The 23,660-nt window shown below is 36.7% G+C and overlaps 1 protein-coding gene across 1 annotated transcript; it reads right to left on the bottom strand.

Moving 5' to 3' along the window:
* Nucleotides 1–1,059: 1,059 nt before the first annotated feature.
* LOC129005353 (FACT complex subunit spt16-like) lies at nt 1,060–22,245 on the bottom strand. Its single transcript, XM_054434215.1, has 12 exons — nt 21,973–22,245; nt 18,520–18,621; nt 14,294–14,455; nt 13,739–13,891; nt 12,607–12,753; nt 12,255–12,406; nt 10,078–10,192; nt 9,689–9,837; nt 8,491–8,677; nt 7,380–7,553; nt 6,679–6,877; nt 1,060–1,197 (listed from the first exon to the last, which is right to left on the bottom strand). Exons 1-12 carry the CDS (start codon nt 22,042–22,044, stop codon nt 1,154–1,156), a joined length of 1,656 nt encoding a protein of 551 aa, XP_054290190.1. The 5' UTR covers nt 22,045–22,245; the 3' UTR covers nt 1,060–1,153.
* Between the last annotated feature and the right edge of the window lie 1,415 nt (nt 22,246–23,660).

The raw sequence follows: 23,660 nt of genomic DNA, 5'->3' as shown, positions 1-23,660 counted from the left end.
ATGAAGTTTGCGCGAATGTCCGTGAATTTAGGTGATTCAACAGCGGAGTTTAAGTTTAGGGAGAGTGTTAAATCATATTGTTTGATAGGAGAAGGAGAGATCCCAACTTGTGATAAACCCGATTTAGGTGATTCACCGCTCACAGACGACGAACGAAATAAATTTGAAAACCTACTTCGACAGTTTAGCGACGTTGTCACAGACAAAATCGGCTTAGCCAAGACTGAGCCTTACAAAATTCGTTTTAGTAAGGATATTGTGCCATTCCGACAAAGACCTTACCACGTCCAGCCAGATAAGATGGTAATAATGAGAAATACTGTGCAACAATTATTAGATGAAGGGGTAATAGAAAAAAGTGTTTCAGAGTTTAGTTCTAGCGCCTTCCTAAGACCAAAAAAGGAACCCGGAAAATTTAGATTGGTAGTCAATTATAAAGAACTAAATAAGTTTATTGAAATGGACAGTTTCCCACAACCAGAAGTAGATAAAGTTTTTCCTTATTTTAAAGATGCTCGTTATTTCACTACACTTGATTTGAACAATAGCTATTACCAATGCCTATTACACCCTGATAGTAGGAAATACGCCGCTTTCAATGTAGGATATGCCTTATATCAGCCTCGTACTTGTCCCCAAGGAATAAAAATCGGTAGCCAGGTGTTAGGACGCATAGTCGACGAAATGCTAGGAGACTTAAAATTTAAATGTGTAATAAACTTTGTCGACGATCTCTGCATTTATAGCGCAAACCCAAAGGATCATTACAATGACTTGAAAATGGTTTTGGAACGTCTAAGGGCCGCCGGACTTACAATCAAACCCAGCAAGGTCACCTTGGCAAAGAGGGGCATGCGTTTCCTGTCACACATAGTAAAGGATGGCAAACTGTATGTGGACGATACTAAAGCTGAAGTTATTAGTAATTTTCCTCGACCACGCAATTTAAAGGGTGTACAACGATTTATCGGCATGGCTGCTTTTTATGCCAAGTTCATACCTAATTTCTCCGAAATCAGTAGACCATTGAACTACTTGAAAAAGAAAGGCGTAAGATTCAGGTGGGGTCCCGATCAACAATCTAGTTTCGACAAAATAAAGCAAACATTGTCCTCACCCGTCGTACTTCATCTTCCAGATTGGTCCAGGAGATTTATAATGTCGTGTGACGCAAGTGAAAACGCCGTAGGAATTGTCCTGGAACAGGAAATTAATGGCAATAATGTTCCAATCGCTTTTGCCAGCAAAACATTCTCAGGTGCTCAATTAAAATACAGCATGTATTTGAAGGAATTTGCCGCTGTATTGTACGGCCTGGAAAAGTTCAAGGATTATCTCACTGATAACCCATTCATCCTTAAAACCGATTGTATGGCTGTAACATATGTTATGGGCTCCGACAAGACTACTGGTATGTTAGCGCGTTGGAAACTACGATTTTCACAATTTCCATGCGAGAAAATCGAGCATTGTAGGGGCACACAAAACATAGTAAGCGACGCTCTAAGCCGGATGTTTGAAGTCAATGAACCACAACAGACTAAAACCCCAGCGCCACAAAGCAACGTTGGCCCCGACCGAGTCAAAGTCAACAAACAACAGCCGACTAAAACTCTCACACCACAAAATGATGTTGTCCCCGAACAAGTTTTCTTTCTACAACACTTCCCTGAAACCTTTGAGTCACTGAGTTCGAAACAACGCGAAGACCCACAGCTCCTCAATATTATAAATAACATCGAAGATGGAATCGACGTACCGAATTATTTTATAAAAAAGGGTATACTACGTTATCAAAAAAACCCCAGAAATCCGTCTAAAATCGTCGTTCCGACTCAAATGAGGAAAATGTTAATGAAATATTTTCACGACATTTCAATATCAGCTCACCTAGGAATAAAAAAGACTATCGGGCGAATCACACGCGAATTCACATGGGAGAAAATTTTCGACGAGGTTAAGCAATTTGTCAGATCTTGTAGCCTTTGTCAGCTGTCTAAACCAGCTCAAGCGCTAAATATTGGCCTGATGAATTCTAAACCTCCCGAAAGATGCTTTGAACGACTACACATCGATACCTTTGGACCATTAATACGAACCGCAAATGGAAATATGTACGCATTAGTTTGTGTCGATACATTTTCAAAGTTTAGTTGGATTATTCCATTAAAGAAGGCAAACACCAAAACAATCATTGCAGCGCTAAGGGAAAAAATTTTCACTCAACATGGTTTCCCAGAAATAATTGTATCTGACAACGCATCCATTTTTAAGTCAGAAATGTTTAAAAGTTTTTTGTTCAGCTTAGGGATCAAACACATCAATACTTCTGTAGCTAGGCCAAACTCAAATCAGTCAGAAAGAGTCAATCGCAATCTGAAAATAGCGTTAAAGATATTCCATTCGCAAACACAAAAACGCTGGGATGAAAATATCGCATATTTAAACATGGGTTTAAATTCAGCCGTCCACGAAACAACCAAAGCGACGCCTGCGCGAATTTTCTTAGGACGAGAAATTAATCATCCATTGCAATTACAGTGGGACATCGATCAGGAAAACGATACTGACGTTACAGAGGATTGTATCGCAAAAATCATGGATAATATTAAATCAGCCCATCGCAAAAGTAGCGCCAGATATAATAAAAATAGGAATCCATCGCCGTTCCAAGAAAACGATTTGGTATTATATAAAAGGTACATACCAAGTAATAAAGCCAACGAAGTATCGCACAAATTGACTCAAACATGGAAAGGTCCATACGTCGTAACCAATGTGTTAAGTTCAGTAAATGTCAGAATTGAATTAGTCAAGGATCCCAGTATAAATCGAGTAGTTCATGTATGCCAATTGAAAAAATATTATCAGCGGTAGGTGGATCGAATCGTATCGTATTGTTTTGTATGTGTTTAAATGTTTAAATGTGGTAACGTAAGAATCTTTATATTGTATTATATAAATATTGTTGTGAAAAATTGGAGTAACAGTGAGTGATTTCCCTGACAGTGAATAAAAATCAATGATGTGCAACGGTGTAAGTGTGCTGGGCGACTCGCAGGCCAGAAGGATGTGTGAAACATGGACTATAGACGACCCCAGTGTTGATCTCAATGCCAGTGGGACCCGAGGCGGTTGGACAACCACAGACTTAAAATCAGCATTAAGACCCATATTGCCTCATCTCCACAAAACCTGTTTTATTATCTGCTCCATAAATGATATATTCAAGAAAGTACCCCCGAATCAAACCAAATCAAATCTTAAAATCATTACAACCCTCATTAAAGCCAGCAATAGAGACATTATAATTTCGACCATTCCCCCCACCCTCAACAGAAACCCACAACATCAAAACCAAATCAAACAAATCAATGTGTTTATACAATCGTTACATAATCCGCCCAGAGTACGAGTGTTACAATTTCATAAACAATTCCAACCGTTAACTACAATAAAGAAGAATGAATACTTCAAACACACTTATAAAAACGGCAGAAGAGATATTGTCCATCTGTCGAGAGAGGGTTATCGCCTGCTTATCGCATCACTGACAACAATGTTATCGCCGCTCTCTGTCTAACCATTGTTGAGCGCCCGCCCCACCCTCCCCAGCTGACAGCACTACTATCGGACCATTGTTGGGTCACTGTGCTACTGATCCACTAGAGCCAATACACCTGTGCCACTACGCTGCCGACCAACAACAATGTACGAGCCCAGCTGTTCACCACCTCGGACAACACGCTCTGCTGATTACCACATGTGGTAAATCATAGTGTCTATTCTGTGCGCGGGATGCCTTTGTGTGTTTAATGAGGAAATGATCAGTTGGTGTCCTTGTCATAAAATAGATCATTGTAATAGTTTAGTATTGTTGTTACCATTATTTAAATTGTTGTTGCCTGATTGTTGTCGTTATTGTTGATTGTAAATTGTAATTGTGTTCATGTGTATCGTCGTGGTCCACCGGCTAGGCCAAAAATGCTCCGAGGTAGTACGATAGGTTTGACTGTCCTGGGCCGATCACGGATCATTTTTTTCTGCTAGGGGGCATTTTGTACCGATTTTGTTGTAAAAGGCAACAAATCAATACAGGTTAATGCAAAGAACAGTCAGCTGGTTTCAACAATAGATCAGTATAGACCAGAATGCACCACGCACTAAAGACGGAGAGGGGATAAGGTTTAGCCGGGCGGCCATCTGTTTAAATCAGTACTCAGTCCTTACCCAAGTCTCATCGTAGCTAGTTCGGTAAAATTGTTTATCGTTCGTGGAAATTAAATTCATTTCGCGGCGTTTGGTCGGCCAATCTTAAATTTCCTTAAAGTCGTTCAGCCTATATCCCTAAGGGATATAATTGCCTCGCGATCGGAAATTAGAATCAGTGTTTTTGTCAAAAAGTGCAAAAGTTCGTTACCGGCCAAACGCAGTCCGCCATTTGAAAATTTCTCAAACGATTCACGAGTTCAATTGATCGCGTGTTGTAGTATACCGGCTAGTTACGTTTTCCCATCCTTTCCCCTTTGTGTTATATTTGTGGACGTCCAAACTGTAAGTAATTTTGTGTATTTATTTGTTAAATTGAGATTTTCAGTGAGTCGCACTTTGGTAAATTTTCCCGTCTTGTTTTGTCAATTCATGTAGAATAAGCACATGTTCATAGGTTCGATCACAATTTGTTGATTTTTAAATCCATTCATATTGTTGCAATCCGCTTTATTTATTAGACTGTGATATTTCTATAGTATTAAGAATAAATATATGAAAATGTTTTTATAGGGTAATTCAGAGTTGCTTTGTAATATTTTTATATAGTATTTGAATTTTGCACAGAGTCATTATTAAAAGTACAATTCGTTACAGAGTGTCACAATCAGCATTTTAATTTGGGGGAATCATTTAATATCAAAGGAGGGATTAGGTTGCTGGTTCGGCTGAATCGGGAAGTGTTATCGGAGGCTGTGCCAGTTTGCATATAGACGAACCGCCAAAGTGCCAAATTAGCTATAAAACAATAAGCAACGTTCCAGTAAATATTATTACGATTAAACGCAATACTGTTTAATCAGTTGACCTTCGAGAATCGACCTTCATATTTACATCGTTGGCCAACGAACAGGACTTGTTTAGCACTGGTCGTCTCAAATTAAATTAAATACCACTCCTCCGTTGACACCTTCGAGATCGGTGTGAAACCGCGCCAAATATTCCCCTTTGAATAAATCCGTTCAACATTCTCAGACAGATCAATTCCGTCTGATTGTGTCACTCAAGGTCATATTTTTATATTGCACCACACAATCAGAAACTGTCAAACTGGAATCATTGTAAATCTTAAATAATGCTTAATAAATCAAATTGTACTCACTTTTAGTTCTCAATAACCTGGTAGTTCTTTATTATATGCTATAGTATCAAATTGGTAAACAAAAGGTAATTCAGTAAATAATAGGCCACTACAAAAGATTCACCTTTTAAGTGCAACACTAAACACTAGTGTAGTAGTGAGCAAGTAAATTCGGTGTAGAATTAAGACTGGTAAATTGCTCTCATTAAAGGTATTACTTTTTTGGAAGAACTACAAACAGTGCCAAGGGCGTCCCCTAAGGACCTTTTGGGAATATTTATATTTTGCAGGGCCCACTCATATTTTTTCAATAACATCAAGCTTCCACTGCCAAAAAGCTCTGTCTGATATTTTTATTTTCTGGAGTTCTTCCAACCCAGGGGCAACCAACATTTGTAAAGATTCATTTGAGAGCATTGCAAGGAGCAAATATATTTAAATACAATATTTAAATATATAAAAGTAGTAGGAGGGAGTTGTTTTTATTTTTCTTTACAGTAGCCCAAGGGAAATATGAAAATTAAATGATATAATATTGCATTGTCATGCATTTGTGAGCTATGTTTCAAATTTCAAGTCTCTAGCTTATCGGAAACATCGTTTAAAATTGATATCAAAATTTGTAGGAAAGCTAGCTAATAAAAACAAGCCCATGGGGCGTAGCCCGAAAGGAAATATGAAAATTAAATGATATAATATTGCAATGTCATCCATTTGTGAGCTATGTTTCAAATTTCAAGTCTCTAGCTCATCGGGAAGTATCAAAATTTGCAAGAAATCAATTTAATAAAAACAAGCCCATGGGGCGTAGCCCAAGAAAAATATGAAAATTAAATTGTATAATATTGCATTGTCTTCCATTTGTGAGATATGTTTCAAGTTTCAAGTCCCTAGCTCATCGGGAAGTTAGTATAAAATCGGTTGCAAAATTTGTAGCGGACAAGAAAGCGACCTAATAAAAACGTTTTAAAAAGAACACAATTGAATGAGCCAGTCACAAGACTTATTTTTGCAACTGTGATTATTAATGTGGCATGAAAGATAGCCTAAGCTGAGTTAACACAAGGTCAGTAGATTAAGCAGGTTATGGAACAGGTTACTTGCCTAAAGTGTATTTCAAGATTCTTAAAGCAGGTAGCCTGCCCGCATACTGCAAACGCGGCTTTACATTAAATCGTCCTGTCATTTTTTTTTAAAAGTTGGTGTATTCAACCGTAATTTAAATCAGCACAATCTGTCAGTGGCTCAACTGAACTAGTCCATGTTGATTCAAAACTGGCGACAATTTTAACATGAGGATTGAATGTCTAGTCAGTTGTTGCACTCACCGACATATATCTTGAGTTCCTTGACCTCTGGTTCGTTAGGCATCTGTCCTCTTCCCTTGTAGCTGACGTTAGACTTGCGAACCTTGGTCTCCTTGCCTCCCCCTCCCTGCGCCGCCAGTCTCTGTCTCGCTTGCTCGTTCAGCTGAGCAGCCAACTCCTTCTGATGCTGCTTGCGCTTCTCCTCGGCTGATGAATCCGTCTATGTTCAACAACAGTTGTGAGAAACTTTGACCAGTATTGTCGACGGTTACAACCTCTAAAAGGTTGGAAATTTAATCTTTAACCAATCATCAAACTCGCTTCAATAATCTTCTAAGTTGAAAGTAAAATACATTAAACACCTTTAAACCACTCCCTGTTAACAAAAACCCAGGTGACAGAAACCATAATGAAAATACAAGCTGATTGGAATATTATAGTTCGGCCGCTTAGAAAACGACCTGCGCGCTAATGCTAAACCAATGCTGGAGGAGGTCGTTTTCTAAGCGGCCGACCTATAGCTGGGCAAAGTAAATTGCCTGCAATAGCGGAATGTAATGGCGCAGATGACGACATGGATCTACTATTGTGTTAGCATGCGTTACAATGAATGTGTGTGAATGTGTATGTCAGGGTGTGTGAATGCGTATGTCAGGGAATATGATTTGTCACTTGTCATCATTTAACAACCTAAGACGAGTAATGAAGCTGAATACACTTACCCTCAGTTTCGACTCGAGCACAGCTGTCCGTCGGCCTCTGCCTGTCAAAGGCTCTTCTGGCTTTGGCTCATTTTCTTTTTCCTCTTCCTCATCTTCTTCATTGTCTTGTTTGACAAACATCGCGACATTCTTCAGTTTCTTCTTACTCTGTGTGAGGATCGTAGCTGGCTGACCCTGTAGTGTTCAACTTGGTTATTGTATTGTACATAATGGAACCACAAGTCAATAGTAGTGAATTATTGTGATCCAATCATGTTAGATAGAAAACAAGTAAAGCATTTTCAGAGGCCCACAAAACTGTGAATTGCCAATATGGTTTCAATCATACAGCCAATTTGACTATTCAGTTGAAATTACGATGTAACCCAGTCAAAAATGTTGTAATCAAAATTTTGTAAAAAAAAATTTATTTTTAGCGGCAAACCTAAGTAGCATACTCCTTATGTTAATCAAACAGGGAATAAATATGTTAAATTTAAAGAAATTTCTTAGTCTAAATCCATTCAGACAAATGGAAGGTTACTATTATTGATACTATAAAGATTCAGAACCAACGTCACAATGAATTTTAAAAACAACAAACTGTACAAATGGAAGTTTGCTTAGTCTGCAGGTTTGCTACAACAGGGTTATTTGAAGACTTTTGAGAGGAAACCTTGCTTACCTGAATGGAAAAGAGTCCAATGTGGCACATAAGAAACACTAAAATTTACACAATACACAAAACATTATATAGAAGAGAAAGTTCATGTATTTCCTGGCCACCACAACTGCCAGCTAAAAGACAACTTTCTTGTTGACTCATCCTTTCCTTAGTTGAACAAGCTCAGTGACAGTAAAATGTACTTATCTTTTGAGAATAGTGTCAAGTTTTGTGTTTCTTGTGCCAGTTTAGAATCTTATCCGTTCATGTAAGCCTGCGATCTACACGAAAATTCCTAATCCTTCCTAATTCCTAATAAACAGGTTAAGTGTAAGAGAGGGCCATGTGGCCCTAACTTTGCCTGACTAAATAAATCATTTTCATTTCATTTCATTTCATTTCATCCTTGATCCTAAAACATCCTTTTTCCTTAAACTTGAAGTTTTAATACATTGTTTTGTTAGCTACCTCGTTGACGAGTACTGTGTCTCCGATGAACAGTGCGTAGATCTTGCCCTCCTTATCACTGGCCTCCCTATTGGTGAGGTTGGAAAGGCCGACGTTTAGGTTGAACACTTGGCCTTTGCGAGCCACAGCTGTTGTCTTTGGGCCAATGGTAAGGGAACTCTCTCTGAACTCGATGCCCATCACAAACCTGTAAAACATTTACTATTAAAGCTTCATAGAATTTGTCAATCTGTACATAGGCCTACATAAAGAGCTTATTTATAGGTAAGAGAAAGGATACTACATGACAGTAGAGTGAGTCTAAGGGTATAGCGTAGAACTTCTCCTTTGTGGATCTATGTTAAAATCCTTTCATTACTTATGCCAATTATCTGTGTGACGTCGTCACACAGATAAAATGCAACGTTTCATACAACCAAAGCAAAAATCCTGCTTACCGGGTCTAAAAAATCCCACTTTGATATAAGTAAAATCCAGTTTCAGCCAGCATGAATCTAGTAAAAAAGTTCTGTTCTATCTAAATTGATATTTTTGTCATGTCTATGTTTAAATAGCTCTTTTAACCTTTCTATAATAAGCTAAAACAGTTGAAGTAATTGGATTCAGTTAGTATCTGGAAAAAAAGTAAGAAACAAAAATCAGGTGTTGGAGCCTAAAATTGCATTTTATGCCGCTTCTAGTTATAATCCCTGTGCATGGTCTGACACAATTTTTTTTTAACTGTACAGCGTATTAAACACTGCATAAATTATTTCGATCTATCTTAAAGTGAATGTATGTGTTAGCACCAATAAATAATAGGTTTACTAAGCAAGGACAACTGTCTCTTTTTAAGGCATCGGAATTCCAAAAACAAAAAGCCATGTGATTAAAATTGTTTTTATTAACGGCAATGTTGGAGATACTTGGTGCAGTAGGCCTAAGCTGATATAAATTACTTACTTACAAGTTTAATACACTCAAAAGTCAAAACTAATGAATTAAACACAATTCTGATTGTTTAAAATCTCCAAACTGTTCAATTTTGAATGACAGAAATACTTTCATGAACAGTAGAAGCACAAGTTAATGTTCACTGACATAAGTTTGGTGTTTATTTAGCTGAGTGCATTGGCTTTCTATTCAACTATTAGGCTACAATCAACCAAAAATTCAAGATAGACTATGTAAGAGCACAAGTGGTAAATATTTCACTCACCCAAAGTTCTTGACCAGATGATCGACAAGCTCAGGTTTTGTCTTTTTCGTGTAACTGACTCCAGCCTCGTACACTTGGCACAGTTTCTTGCCGGCCTGTAGATTCTTTATGAGTTCCTCTTCTAGATCGACTAGGAAATTGTAGTTAGCCTGAAATTAGGGAACACAGTGTAAATTCAATTTAGTTTGGATCAGATTAGATTCATAAGACGCACACCAACACCAGAGACCAGGGTGCTTATTTTATGAAGGAGTTCTACACCAAACTCTACATTATATACAATCCTAATGTTTTGTGAGCAAAACTCTTTCAACGGGCTTGAAGGCAAATTACATAGCGGTACTCCAAACAGGAATCTATTGAATGTTTTTAGATGGATCTCGTCTCACCTGAATCGCATCAGTAGGATCCACCAGAAGTGTCCTCACGATGTTGGAACAGTAGGACTTATACCTGGCGCCCAGGGAACACACAATCGCTCCAAAGTGGAGGTTGTTTTTGTCACTGGAATACAAATTACAAATCAGAATGTAATGTTTTTAGGAAAAAGCATTAGCTTGAATTAAACAAATTATATAAAATGGAGAGGACACAGCCAAATTATCTGAAGAAAGTTTGCAGACAAGTCACAGCACAAATAAATTATATACACACCAAAGAATATAAACCAAAGAATTATAAGAACAACAGTCAGCTTTATCTGTACGCTGATGATTCCAATTTAAAAATAACATCAAACTCAATAGAACAAATGGAAATACAATCTTTTGTAGAGCTAGAAAATTTAAACGATTACTTAAAAAATCATAATTTGTTACTAAATACACTAAAAACTAACTTCATGCAATTTAGAACTGCACAAAATAAAAAAAATGAGAATTTAATTATTATGTCAGATTCACAGATGATTGAGGAGAAGACAAGTACATGCTTCCTTGGTTTAACAGTGGATGCAAATTTAAATTGGAATGATCATGTAGGTAAGGTGTTATCAAAAGTTAACTCTGGTATATATGCTCTTAGGAAAATGTCGTTATACTGTGGATCGGAGACATTACGCCATATCTATTTTTCATACATTCACTCACACATAAGTTTCGGATTGTGTCTTTTTGGAGCAACAGGGAAAATAAATTTAGACAGTATTTTGAAAGAACAAAAAAGAGCCATAAAAATCATTCTTAAACTAAATTATGATCAATCAGCGAAAGAGGAACACTTTGTTAATCTTAAAATTCCCACAGTTTATGGACAATACATCTATGACTGCATACTAATTTCTAAAAATGAGGCAGTAAGTCCTAAATCTTCCATATGCCACAAGTACAATACAAGGCATAAAAATGAAATTATCCCAAATCATCACAGATTAAAATTTTACGAGAAAAAACCAACATATTCGGGAAAGAAATTCTTTATGCGTTTACCAAAAAATATAAAGTCTGAAAATAATATTGAAAAATTTAAGAAGAAACTCAAAGAGTACATAGTAAACAAACCAATATATTCATTAGATGAGTTTTTCCACCTTTGTTCACAAAAGAAATAAAAAGTATATTTCAGGACAAATTGTGTTAAAATAGTTAAGGTTCAAACACTGATGTATTTTTAATATAATTTTTTGACACTATTTATATGTACCTATGTGCATGAAATAAATAAAGAATTTTTGATTTGATTTGATTTGAAAAAAAAAACTTGATATTTCGCACCTTCAGAGACATACTTAAGCTAAAGCTTACTTATCTTAGGCAAGTTAGCTGTGTCCTCTCAATCCTATATCATTTTTAATCAGAATCTAAACAATAGGCCCTATTCAGTCTAATGTTTGTGTTATGTTTGACAACAATTAAGGCACACTTATACAACTACAACTTCACTTATACAATCTTGATTGGAATTATCTATATAAGAATTTTAATATAGGCACAGAGAAGTAAGATACAGAGGAAATATGCTTATGGAACCACCGTGCGCTTTTAGCTGGGGTAGAAATATAGGCTACTAGTACCAAGCAAGGAAGAGCCGAACGGCTATTGTTTACAACAGCAGTTGTAGCGCACAGGCTCTTCCTACAGTGTGAGCACTGTAGTACGTGATGGTGAGGAGAGAGTAGAGAGCGGAAGGGGATGACCAATAGAATTTGCACTAGACACAAGCGACTGGTGCTAGACACGACTTAAGTGTACCATTGAATGTTTCCTCTGCATCTTATTTCTCTGCGATATGGGCTATACATTGTAGAAAAATATTACAGATTAGGTTCTGGAGATGGATCAATATTAGGCCATTTGCCTATTGGCTCTGATGATGATTGGGGTGTCCAATTGTAATCAATCATCACTTACCACCTCTATCTTTTTACCATCTTGTAGTCAACAGCATAAGTGTAAATATATGTTTTGAACGAGTTAAACATATTTTTATATAAGTTCTATAAATTTAGTAACACGTACAAAGCTGTTCAAGTTAATAGGCCTAACTTTCTAATTAAAAAAGAACACAACAAAAATGAATTATATTTTTTCAAGCGTAAAATCAGGCTTACGCCCAAGCTGTTACTGACCTGACGACGCTGAACTTGAGGTTGTAGTTGCCGCCGCTCTGTATGATGGCCGGGTAGCACATGTCCAGCTGACTCGTGTCTACGTTGCTCACGTACTTCTTGTCTGACAAGGCTGACTCCACCCCCTCCGCCAGCTTAGCGTGCTTCACTTTCTGTACAGCAGGAAACAACATAATTTACGGTTAAATAATGCCAAGTTGTGATAACAATTTCTACAAGTAGGCCTATAATTATTAATATAATTTCTAATGTGGTGCTGATAAAATGATCAGCCGGTACAGTGATTAAACATAAACCACAAATTAAATGAAGGGTTGAACTATTGGAGAAGATCTTACTAAGATATTATTACCTTTTCAGCATCAATGATGTCCATGACCTGATCCTTGAGGTACTTGTTGAATATATCGACCGACACTTGGCAAGCCTTCTTCATGATGGTTAACTCGGAGTCTTCCTTGGGACTCATGATGGCTGCCACACTGACACTCATGTCCACCTACAAGTGACACAGGTATATTACATACAACTTGTCTACCTGAACAAGAACAAATAAAAGTAGACAGAAATTGGATTGTTCCAATCACCAAGATCACACAATTCAAATTAAATAAGTTTTACCCCTCCAAATACACAACTAAACTGGAAACGGATGTCTTCGGTAAATATGAGGGTTTATTACAACTCCCTTTTTTTGCAAGAGTTGTAGATTTATACGTTGTTTTCACTAAGATAAAATTGATTAAATTTTAAAAACGAAGCAATGCTCAAATAGAAAATTTGAAACTAAAAATGAAAAATGCTCTTTAAGAACAATAGAGGTTTGGCGCAATCAACTTAATGAATAAAACAAGGGTTGGCAGGTAGAAGTCAAGATGGAGAAGGCAATGATCTTGACTGAGGTGTGCACTATTAGGCCGTATTTCAAAACCGTGTGGTTTTGATGCCAGTTTTGAACACTTTGATCTTGTTTAGCCACAATTTCCACTCAAAAATATTAAAGTATCTATGCAATCAGAAATTATATTCAAATTACCCGTATTTCAACATTCATTAACCTTAAGCCCTATGTGGTAGTTTTAGGAACCAAGATAATAATTTAAATTAAAGGATTTATCGAACTAAGGTTGTTCTACTGTAACTTATAAGAAAGAAAAGAAAGAAACTCCCTTAGTTGCATTATCCATTCACATGGCATAATTTCAAGCACCTAATATTTTATGCGAAAAGATAAATATAGGAATGATTAAGCTTACACATGTCATTAGGCCTAGGTTATATTTACATGTTAAGTGATTCCAACGTATTAAAAGTTAATGACTGGACCCATGAGTTCATAATTGAAATTTTTATTGACCGTTGATCTGATAGTAGGCCTAGGCCTTTGAAATACTCTTGCTCAAGGTTTTGAATAAATACAAAACCTGGCTGTGATTGCCAATTTTAGCCTGGAATTATTCAAGAACCAACTGTTGTAGACTTACTTGTGTAAACTTTTCTTTTTCTAGGACAGCCTTCCAAGCAGTCATGAATGGACCGGGATATGCATCTTTCACAAACACGCCGACTGTCTTGCCAGCTTTGCTGCCTTTGATGGCATCCACCAACTTCTGGAATGCTGGTTTGTCATCACCGCCCTGGAATAAACACTTTATTTTACATGGAATACCTCTTTTTTTATTCAGTACATTTTACACTTCCAGCATCTCAAGTGCTGATGAAATATTAACAAGTTCACAATTTGTACATCCATTTTAATTTAACTGAAACATTATTTAGTTATTGCATTGGAACCTTAACAGCAAAATCGCTTAGTTTTTACAATATTTACTGGAAATATCCTATTAATTTGTTCAACAAAAGTCAAAGAAATAATAAGGCATGTTAAAACAACCGTCCTTGGTGAACCCCAGGGACTCCCAAAATCAACAACTCTAATTGTGAACTTTAATATTTATCTTGCCCTGTAAAATATTCCGATTTAAATCTTATGTTTTTAAAACCCTTTACGTCAGACTGCAAGCACAAGGATTACAAACCTTATCTCTCGTATGGAGCTTCACTGGCGGAACACTGTTTTCATCTTTACTTGCTTCCACCTGCCGTAAAAATTCAATTTTCTTCTTGCTTGCCAGAAAATGAATTGCGTCTTTGGTTAACACCATGATGGTGTCAGTTAACTCATAACCGAGCAACCAAGTCTGAAATTTGTATCAGTCTGAATTAGTTATGAAAAATATAAAACAAACAATTAACAACAAGAATACCTAGGCCTATCACCCAATTGAATTTAAATTAGGCTATTTTTAAATAAAGAAACTATGTTTTTAAACATTTTTTGGCAACAGAAATATTTAACTTACCATGTGGGCCTAGTAGGTTTATAGCATTCCTTTGACAAACTATCAATAATTAAAAAAGAAAGCCACAAACTCAAACCATGCAGATATAGGTGGATTTACGACATGTATATGAGAGGGAATTTTATCCTTGAGCGATGACTTTACAGAATCAGGGCTGGATACAAGAGGGGGGGGGGGCTGAGAGAACGTAACGCCCCCTGCAAATGACAGATTTTTTGGGTAAAAAAATAAAAAATGTATTAATTATAAATAAATAAAATGACTTAATATAAAAAAAATAAGTTAACATTTAATTGTTTATATTTTAATAATCATGGTGAAAAGCTAAAAAAAATTATATATAATCAGGATATTGTAATGTTAATCTCGTTTTGTGGTTTACATCAAGAATGTAGAAGAATGTCGCCTTTGTGAAAGAAGCCAAAGACATTACAAAAAAAGTGTATCTTTACTTTAGTGACATTATTTTACCATTTCTAAGCTCAATGCTGATGTAATAAAGTTATCTCTCTCTCTCCCCATCTGTCTCTGTCTCTGTCTGTCTCTCTCTCTCTCTCTCTCTCTCAAGTATAGGGTATGGGATAGCTTAGCAGGGAATTTAAAATCCCTTGCTGTCAGTGTAAGACACTGTGACTATGTCACCTTCTTATTCTCACTTTTCTTATCGCTCGTTTCGATCACCATGCTAAGGCATGTTTTTGTATGTTTAGAAGTGTATTCTTGTTGCGATTTGAATACCTTTACCTAACGTAAATATGGCAAGTAATATTTCTAACAATACAGGTTTAGGTCTAAAAATGCTCGCCTAAATCATTTAAGCCTACCTATTTTAATTGTACGATTATTTCAAAATCTAAAGCATAAATTAGTGGTTGCAGGAAAATAGCAAACGCAAGCTAAACAACCCAACCTAAAATCTTGACCTATTCCGACCACTGCAGTTTCCCGACAGTCAGTCAGTGTGGCCATTGATTATTTACAGGGTTACCAATTATTGATAGGTATGATTATTAGGGTTATTGATTATGTATCAATGGTGTTGCCACTAGTTGGATTTGATTATCTGGAAATAGATTATTCGTAGGGTATAACACAAAATTGACATTTTCACTAGGCCTACCCTTTTTATAATAATTTGGAACACTCATAATGCAAAATCTAGGTAAACATAAAGTAAATAGGGGAATTCGAATTAGGCCTACTTACTGTATAAAATTATATACCCATAAAACTTATTGAAGTGTGCGTTTCTTTCTCTTGACAAATTGCTTTAAGACCAGGTGCTGATACTTTTATACCATCACAAATTAAACAAACACTATTTTAAATCAATTATGTTTTTGCCATTTTTTGAGTCACACTTGCCCTTGGAACCAAGGTGTTTTGATTTTTGTTACAGACCCAGATGAAAAAAACAACAAAAATACCCCCGCCACAGCAAACCTGCAGACTAAGCGAATTTCCATTTGCCTGATTTAATTTTCAATTAAATCTATTCAAATAACATTAGGTTTAACGAGTACCTAGGTTTGCTGCCTACAGGGTAATAAAGTGTGTTTTTCAGTAAAATATTAACAGCTTAGTATAAAATAAATCGATTGGCCAAGTTTGATCCAAATATATGCATAAACAAGCAAACTACAAAAGTTTACTTATTCTCCATAAGAATAACATGGGAATTTTTAATTTATAATTTTCTCCGTAACCAATAACCATACAAAAACACTTCAATATACTGAATTATTTGTTTTTTTTAAGCTCTTCAAAATGGTCTAGAAGAAATTTGGGAAATTTTATGTTTTGAGGGTCAAAAATGAGAAAAACCAATTTTTACCCCATAAATCCCCCCATAAAACCCCGTTCCCATGGTCCGATCATGCTGGCTCGCGAACTCGTTCGAATAAACGTAGGTTTACACGTTTGTACCAAATTTCATCAAAATCGGATCATTTTTGCTCGAGTTATCGTGCTGACGGACACATATATATATATATATATATAAATATACTTTTGGTTGTTAGCCATTTCATTATTATTTTCTTGCATTTTTAGGGCTACTAATATAATAAAATTAAAACATATATAACAAAGTACCCTTTTAGTAATTATTTTATTTTTCATGACGACATGTTTCGGAACTAAGTCCATTGTCAAGTCATTTTTACCATAACCTCATTCTTTAAACTAACAAAATTAAAAATATAATCATATGTAAAAATAATAAAATATGTTAACTAAATCTTAATACATTTTGGTATTAATTTTTTTCATTATACTATATGAATGTTTTTCTTTCTTTCCTTAGTTTTTCAATTTTATCGTAGATAGGTTGGTTTAATTTTGGAATCATTGTGTTGAGTATGTTGTTGGGGTCCTTTTTGTTGTGTATATAAATATTTAGCTCTTCTTTCACATTAAGTTTCTCACGTTCTTTTTCAAATTCTAAAATAGTTAGATTGTCTTTCATGTTTTTATAACTGTGGTCTGTGTTCATTATATGGTCGGCGAAGTTCGACTTCATTGATGTCTGATTTTTTGATTTCAATGCTTGTAGATGTTCCTTGAATCTTGTTTTAAAAGTTCGAGATGTTTGACCTATATAATACTTGCTACAGTCACTACAGTTTATCTTATAGATTCCTGATTTGTTGTACTTTTCGTCTTCATTATCTTCTGTGTGTTTGATTTTTTTATTGATTAATTGGAAAATATTGTTCTTAGTTCTGTAACTTACCCTTATACGTTTAAATACGTTTAAAAATTCGGATATAAGGGTAAGTTACAGAACTAAGAACAATATTTTCCAATTAATCAATAAAAAAATCAAACACACAGAAGATAATGAAGACGAAAAGTACATCAAATCAGGAATCTATAAGATAAACTGTAGTGACTGTAGCAAGTATTATATAGGTCAAACATCTCGAACTTTTAAAACAAGATTCAAGGAACATCTACAAGCATTGAAATCAAAAAATCAGACATCAATGAAGTCGAACTTCGCCGACCATATAATGAACACAGACCACAGTTATAAAAACATGAAAGACAATCTAACTATTTTAGAATTTGAAAAAGAACGTGAGAAACTTAATGTGAAAGAAGAGCTAAATATTTATATACACAACAAAAAGGACCCCAACAACATACTCAACACAATGATTCCAAAATTAAACCAACCTATCTACGATAAAATTGAAAAACTAAGGAAAGAAAGAAAAACATTCATATAGTATAATGAAAAAAATTAATACCAAAATGTATTAAGATTTAGTTAACATATTTTATTATTTTTACATATGATTATATTTTTAATTTTGTTAGTTTAAAGAATGAGGTTATGGTAAAAATGACTTGACAATGGACTTAGTTCCGAAACATGTCGTCATGAAAAATAAAATAATTACTAAAAGGGTACTTTGTTATATATGTTTTAATTTTATTTTAATATAAATATACATATATATATATATATGAATTTGAACGGATGGTGTTTTTGGCTTCTAGGAACATCAAAATGAAAAAGTAAATCGGTCCCGGGACTAAGTCTTACCATGAGACCTACGGTAATAGCTTATTCCCTATAGGGAAATTCGCTAAAACAATTAGGAATTAACTGAAGTAACTAATTTCTGGGCATCATTAATACTGTCTTCATAGGCCTTCTATAAGCCTAGCTGAAAATGCTTGTTTCATGATTCAAAATTTTCTGGGAGAGGCCCCCAGACCTCCCTCTGGCTGGTGGGTTTCCATACCCCTAGAAGCCCCCCCCCCCCCAGTTGTTCTCTGGACCCTCCCGTGAACAGAAGATATTTTATAATAAGAAAATAGCTTTAATACCTGTCAGCAATTGCAGAGTTCATATAACTTAACCCGTTTAAGGTTAGCGGATCAGATTTTACCTGCAATGCAATGGATTTGCTATAAACAACATCCTCGTCCACCCCCACTCCAGACACCAAGGCATCAGCCTTGCCCAGGCCGTCACCTCCATTGTCAGCATCCTAAAAACATGATTAGTTTATTTAATACAATTTATTTAAGCCTAGGACAAGAAATTACACTTATTTTTTGCCTATAACCATATTAGACAAAAAGATTTAAATATAGACTGTCAGCCGTGCTGCGGTTACCATAGGTTGTGGCGCATACCGCTGTTGTAGCGCCGTGTACTTACGTAGCGCGTACGCCGTATCTACACAGTGCTCCCAGCAGGTGTGTGCCACAACCTATGGTAACCACAGCACAGCTGACGGTCTATATTTAATTCTTTTTGCCCATGCTATAACTAACACTCAAGTTTTGATACTGTACATAAACAAAATTAGGGTCCGTTATCCACAACACTAAGATTGACAACAACTGTGTTGTACTGTGCTAGGGCCTGTGTGTTTAAACTAAGTTAGGCCTACCTACTTAAAACATGGACTTAATTTAATGCCAAACACATTCCTTATGACCTTGTGTAGACTCAAGGCATGGGCCTAGTTCTAATGGACATTTTCAATTGGGAAAAGGCCTAATATTACTTGAATAGGTACTGCATCAGTGACCGACAAAGTCGGACAAGATTGTGTTAAATTTAAAACTAGGCCTACACCTAAATTAAATAATAAAAACGACTTAGGATGGCGGCGGGTTACCAAAACGTGGTGTGATCTCTATGCTTAGCTCAGTTAACAAATACAGAGGTCTGCGCAACTAATAGTTCCTCAGTGTGTCTTTGAAAGTCCTTAAGCTTACGTACAGCTTGCGCACTTCAGCCAGAAGTGTTTTTAGAGATTGCTGGTGGTATAGTAGGCAAGAATTTGTATTTTCTTTCGTCGTTGACCCTCTGGCAGACAGACTGTGTCTAGTTATTACGAAATGGTAGTGCTATAGTCCAGGCAAAACGGCATCCAGAGGTAAAGGAGATGGCCATGATGTGTCTGGTATGAGTGATTGATCCTCCCGTCAAGCAAGTTTCGCTAAGCCTTCCTTGTGTGATACCATGCTTTTAAGGATGTACTGACTGTAGGCTAACCGCATTAGGCTAGAATATATGCTAAATAGGCCTAGCCTACGCCTAAATAAAAAGGTTGAAAGAGAAACAGATATTTCACAAAGTCATCGGCCTATTACCTTAATACCATCTTCTTGACCGTTGACCCATCGTATGATGGGAATAGGCTGTGTCAGCGTAAAAACTACTTATTTCAATTCCCGCACATATGTATAAAACTCACAAATTTAAAAAAAACATACTTTAGTACTCATGGCGGTCGCTATGTTACTAATTCAGCTCATCCAAACTACCTTCCAGGAATTCCTTTATTGAGAAGTAGGGATTTTTACAGAAGATATTTCCTGTGGTGGTTTTAAACTTTCTGCTGGCGAGGGTCTTAGTGGCAGCTAGGAGTTTGTTAAGAAACGGATGGCGCTTCCAGGGTATGAGTCTCGATTTCTACTGAGGCAAGTGCGAGGTACATCGAGTTGATTTCGGCCTCTTGTATTGTAGTTGTGAATGTCAGCCCTGGCCCAGTTCATTGTTCTTGATTTCCTGCATGCATGCCCATCTGTAGTGGCTATAGATGGTTAAGATGCCCAGGTTTTTGAAGATGGGTTTGCTATGCTCATGGCGATGGTTGCTTGTTATAATGCGCACAGCTTTCTTCTGGAGATTCAAAACTCTGGCTGCTCCAGCAGCGTGTCCCCAGAGATGTATGCCATAAGAGATATGATAATGAAACATAGCACAGTACACCATAACCAGGTAGGAACTTGTAACACACTTCTTCAATCTCCTCAGTAGAAATATGACACGAGCCAGCTTAGTGCAGACATGTTTGACATGATTGCTCCAGTCCAGTCTTGAATCAAGGGAGAAACCCAATAGTCTAACTCTCCCACCGATGTTGTTTGGGGTGCGTGATGGAGTGCAAGTCATTCAAAGTTTGTCTTGGTCTCATTTAGCTGCAGTTTGTTTGCCCGGAACCACAGCTCCACATCTATTAGATTATTTTTCGCTAGTTCCGCTGCAAGGAGCGGTGTTTTCCCTCTGGTATAAGGTAGTATCGTCAGCAAAGAGCACAAGATTTCCATACCACCCCAGGTCGTTAATGGCAATCAGGAAGAGAAGTGGCCCGAGAACTGAGGCCTGAGGGACTCCGTGTAAAACCTCTCTTTCTGCGGATTTTGTCAACCACTTGTCTTCTGTCACTTAAGTAGAAGCTACTGAGCATGGAGAGAGCTTTACCTCTGACACTAAAAGCAAAAAGCTTAGCCTATCAACAAGGATTCAATGAGGAACACAGTCGAACGCTCGACTCAGATCACAAAGTGTAAGAGATACTGAGTCACTGTCTTCAAAAGCGTTTGCGATTTCATCAGCAATGACTGAAACTGCTCCAGTAGTGGACCTGCTCCTCTGAAAACCGTGCTGCGAGCTACTAAAAAGGTTGTTTGACTCAAAGTAATTGCAGGTTTATTCCTTTCCTACTATCTCGAGAACCTTGCCGAGGACAGGTACCAAAGAGATAGGCCTATAGCTAGCCAGAACGTTGGGGTCCCCCTATTTGTATATAGGGACTGTCCGTGCGATCTCCATGAGTGCGGGGAAAAAACCCTGCTGAAGGCTGTCATTGATAGCTAGGGTGAGGGGTGCATTTATGACATCCGCTACTGTCAACAACCCAAGTGACGTGGCATTGGCCAATAGCGAAGTGACAACAAACCTAGTGACGTGTCATTGCCACATCGACATCTGTTTAGGTTGGTACTAGCTATTTATCCCTGATATGTGCATAAAATCCCTTCTAAAATGGGGATATTATCCCCAGTAATTTTGATTTTTATCCCGTTTTAGGTAAGTACTTTATCCCGCATAATAAAAAAAAATCCCATATTCGTTCAACAAATTACCCATCTTCCCATGGAATTACCCTTTTGTCTCGATGTTTAAGCGACTTTTTCCCCCCACCCAAAACCCCGGCTTCCCACTCTGTCCCCTAGTGAGTAGGAATTATTGCTGATAACAATTACCCTGTTGTCTCGATGTTTTAGCGAGTTAAATTGTTTTAGCGAGTAAGGAAGCCTCAGAGACAAAAAAGTTATTTAAGCGAGTTGTAGTATTGATGTCAAAGAACAGTTTAAGAACGTTTTTAAGTGCGTTTTAGGTGAGTTGTGGAAACTGAACAATAATCAAGCAGTAAATCGATTAATACAAACAATAACCACTTGACTAGTTTAGCTTCATTGGTCATCTTGGTGTCGGCAAGGCTTGGGTAAACCTAACCTAGGAATAAAAAGTGTATTTCACTTTGACACCTAAAACAATATAATACTGATTCAAGTGTGGTGTAATATAAGTTACTTACACTGTTCCATCCAGCATATAATCTTTTCATTCGCCTAAAAAAGGCATCTTTATCCAGTTGTATGTTGGACATGTTTTTCTTCACCACCGAACCGATACTAAATTAGGCCTACGAAAAACGATCTAAAACACTACTTGAAAAGAGGACAAGAGGAATGACTTCCTACATATCTTATTTGTATCAATTAGAAAAAGTATTGCACTAAATTTGGAGTTTTATTCCCAGGATATAAAGTTTAACAACACCTTGCTACTTTTCTCAAACTAGACAATATGGCGAATATGAAGAATGAGAATGGAATGGAATGGAACCGAGTAATAATAAAGAGATTAAGAAGAAGTAAATGGCGGGTGGCTTTGTCATATTTTTCTTATAGAGTTACCAAGTTTTATCTAAAACCATGCAGCTGCGTGGATATGTTAATGTTTTGTCCTATTTATGCAAGCCATGATCATTGATTATAAACAAAATTGATTGTGTACATGTCTTCCATCATAGGGAAATGTATAATCAATAATTAAACATACTCCTAGGATCTTTTGGTACATAATCAGTGGAGTTGATTATTCTGGAAACCATAATCCTAGGGCCCATTTCATAACAAACTACAAGTTACAATTAGATTTACATTGGGCGATCAGCTGATCTACTAATAATTAGTTTGTACCATAGATAAAACTTGTACTTTACTATGAAATAGAAACTCCGTAACTATTAGGCGCATGGCAGGCAACGCTTCAATGTACTAAATTGTTTGTTTTTTAGCCCTAAAATGGTTTTGAAATAAATTGAAAAATTGTATGTTTTTAGGGTCAAAAATGGGAAAAACCTATTTTTACCCCATAAACCCCTGTTCCCACGATCCGATAATGCTGGTTCGCAAACTCGTAAAATAAATGTTGGTGTACACGTTTGTACCGAATTTCATCGAAATCGGATAATTTTTGTTTGAGTTATTGTGCTAACGGACACATTTGACCAAAATATTGGACGCCATCTTGAATTTTGGACTTCCGAGACTCCGATTTCATTAGACTTTTTTTCCTGGTAAATACACATAATTCTAAGTCAAAATAACCAATAAAACAATTTAAAGCAGGTTTTTTAGGGTTCTTGTACGGATTTACTCGACTATATACATAGTGCGATGCTGGGGATTGTGATTTACTCAAACGGACATGAGAGAGAGAGAGAGAGAGAGAGAGAGAGAGAGAGAGAGAGAGAGAGAGAGAGAGAGAGAGAGAGATACTTTATTAAGCAATCGTCAAGATTGAAAATGGCGTCATAAACAATAGGTCAGTAAGTATTTACAAATACAAAAATGTGTACAAAATCGAATAAATCCATGTTTTTACACTTGAAAATTGGGCCAGTCCAAAAATTCTGCAACAGAAAAAAATGGTCGTTCAATCAGCCACTTGTGCAACGTCTTCTTGAAAGAACCAAGGTGAGACCTCTTCACTTCCATTGGTAGGATATTGTACAGCTTGGCTCCGGCGTATGTGGGCTTTCGCTGAAAGCTCGTTGTGCGGTGTACTGTCAGGTTGAAGTCCTGGGCGTTCCTCGTGCTGTATGCGTGAAGGCTTTGGTTTCTCTTCAAATTTGCGGAGTTTGCAAGGTTGATCACTTCCAGAAGGTAAATGTTGACCACAGTTAAGATGTTAAGGTCGATGAAAGCTCTTCTACAG

The sequence above is a fragment of the Macrosteles quadrilineatus genome, unplaced genomic scaffold, assembly GCF_028750875.1.
Source record: "Macrosteles quadrilineatus isolate MER2022 unplaced genomic scaffold, UCM_ALF_1.0 Scaffold_20__1_contigs__length_2534061, whole genome shotgun sequence".
NCBI lineage: Eukaryota > Metazoa > Arthropoda > Insecta > Hemiptera > Cicadellidae > Macrosteles > Macrosteles quadrilineatus.
The sequence above is the reverse complement of the archived record's forward strand: the minus strand, read 5'-3'. Positions and strand labels throughout refer to the sequence as shown.

Excerpts from the sequence above, each read along its gene's own strand:
- LOC129005353 (XM_054434215.1), bottom strand. The coding sequence starts at position 22,044 with ATGTCCAACATACAACTGGATAAAGATGCCTTTTTTAGGCGAATGAAA. Across the intron at positions 14,456-18,519 it reads GCAAATCCATTGCATTGCAG|ACTTGGTTGCTCGGTTATGA; the intron begins GTAAAATCTGAT and ends TACAAATTTCAG. Across the intron at positions 12,754-13,738 it reads AAAAAGAAAAGTTTACACAA|GTGGACATGAGTGTCAGTGT; the intron begins GTAAGTCTACAA and ends TGTCACTTGTAG.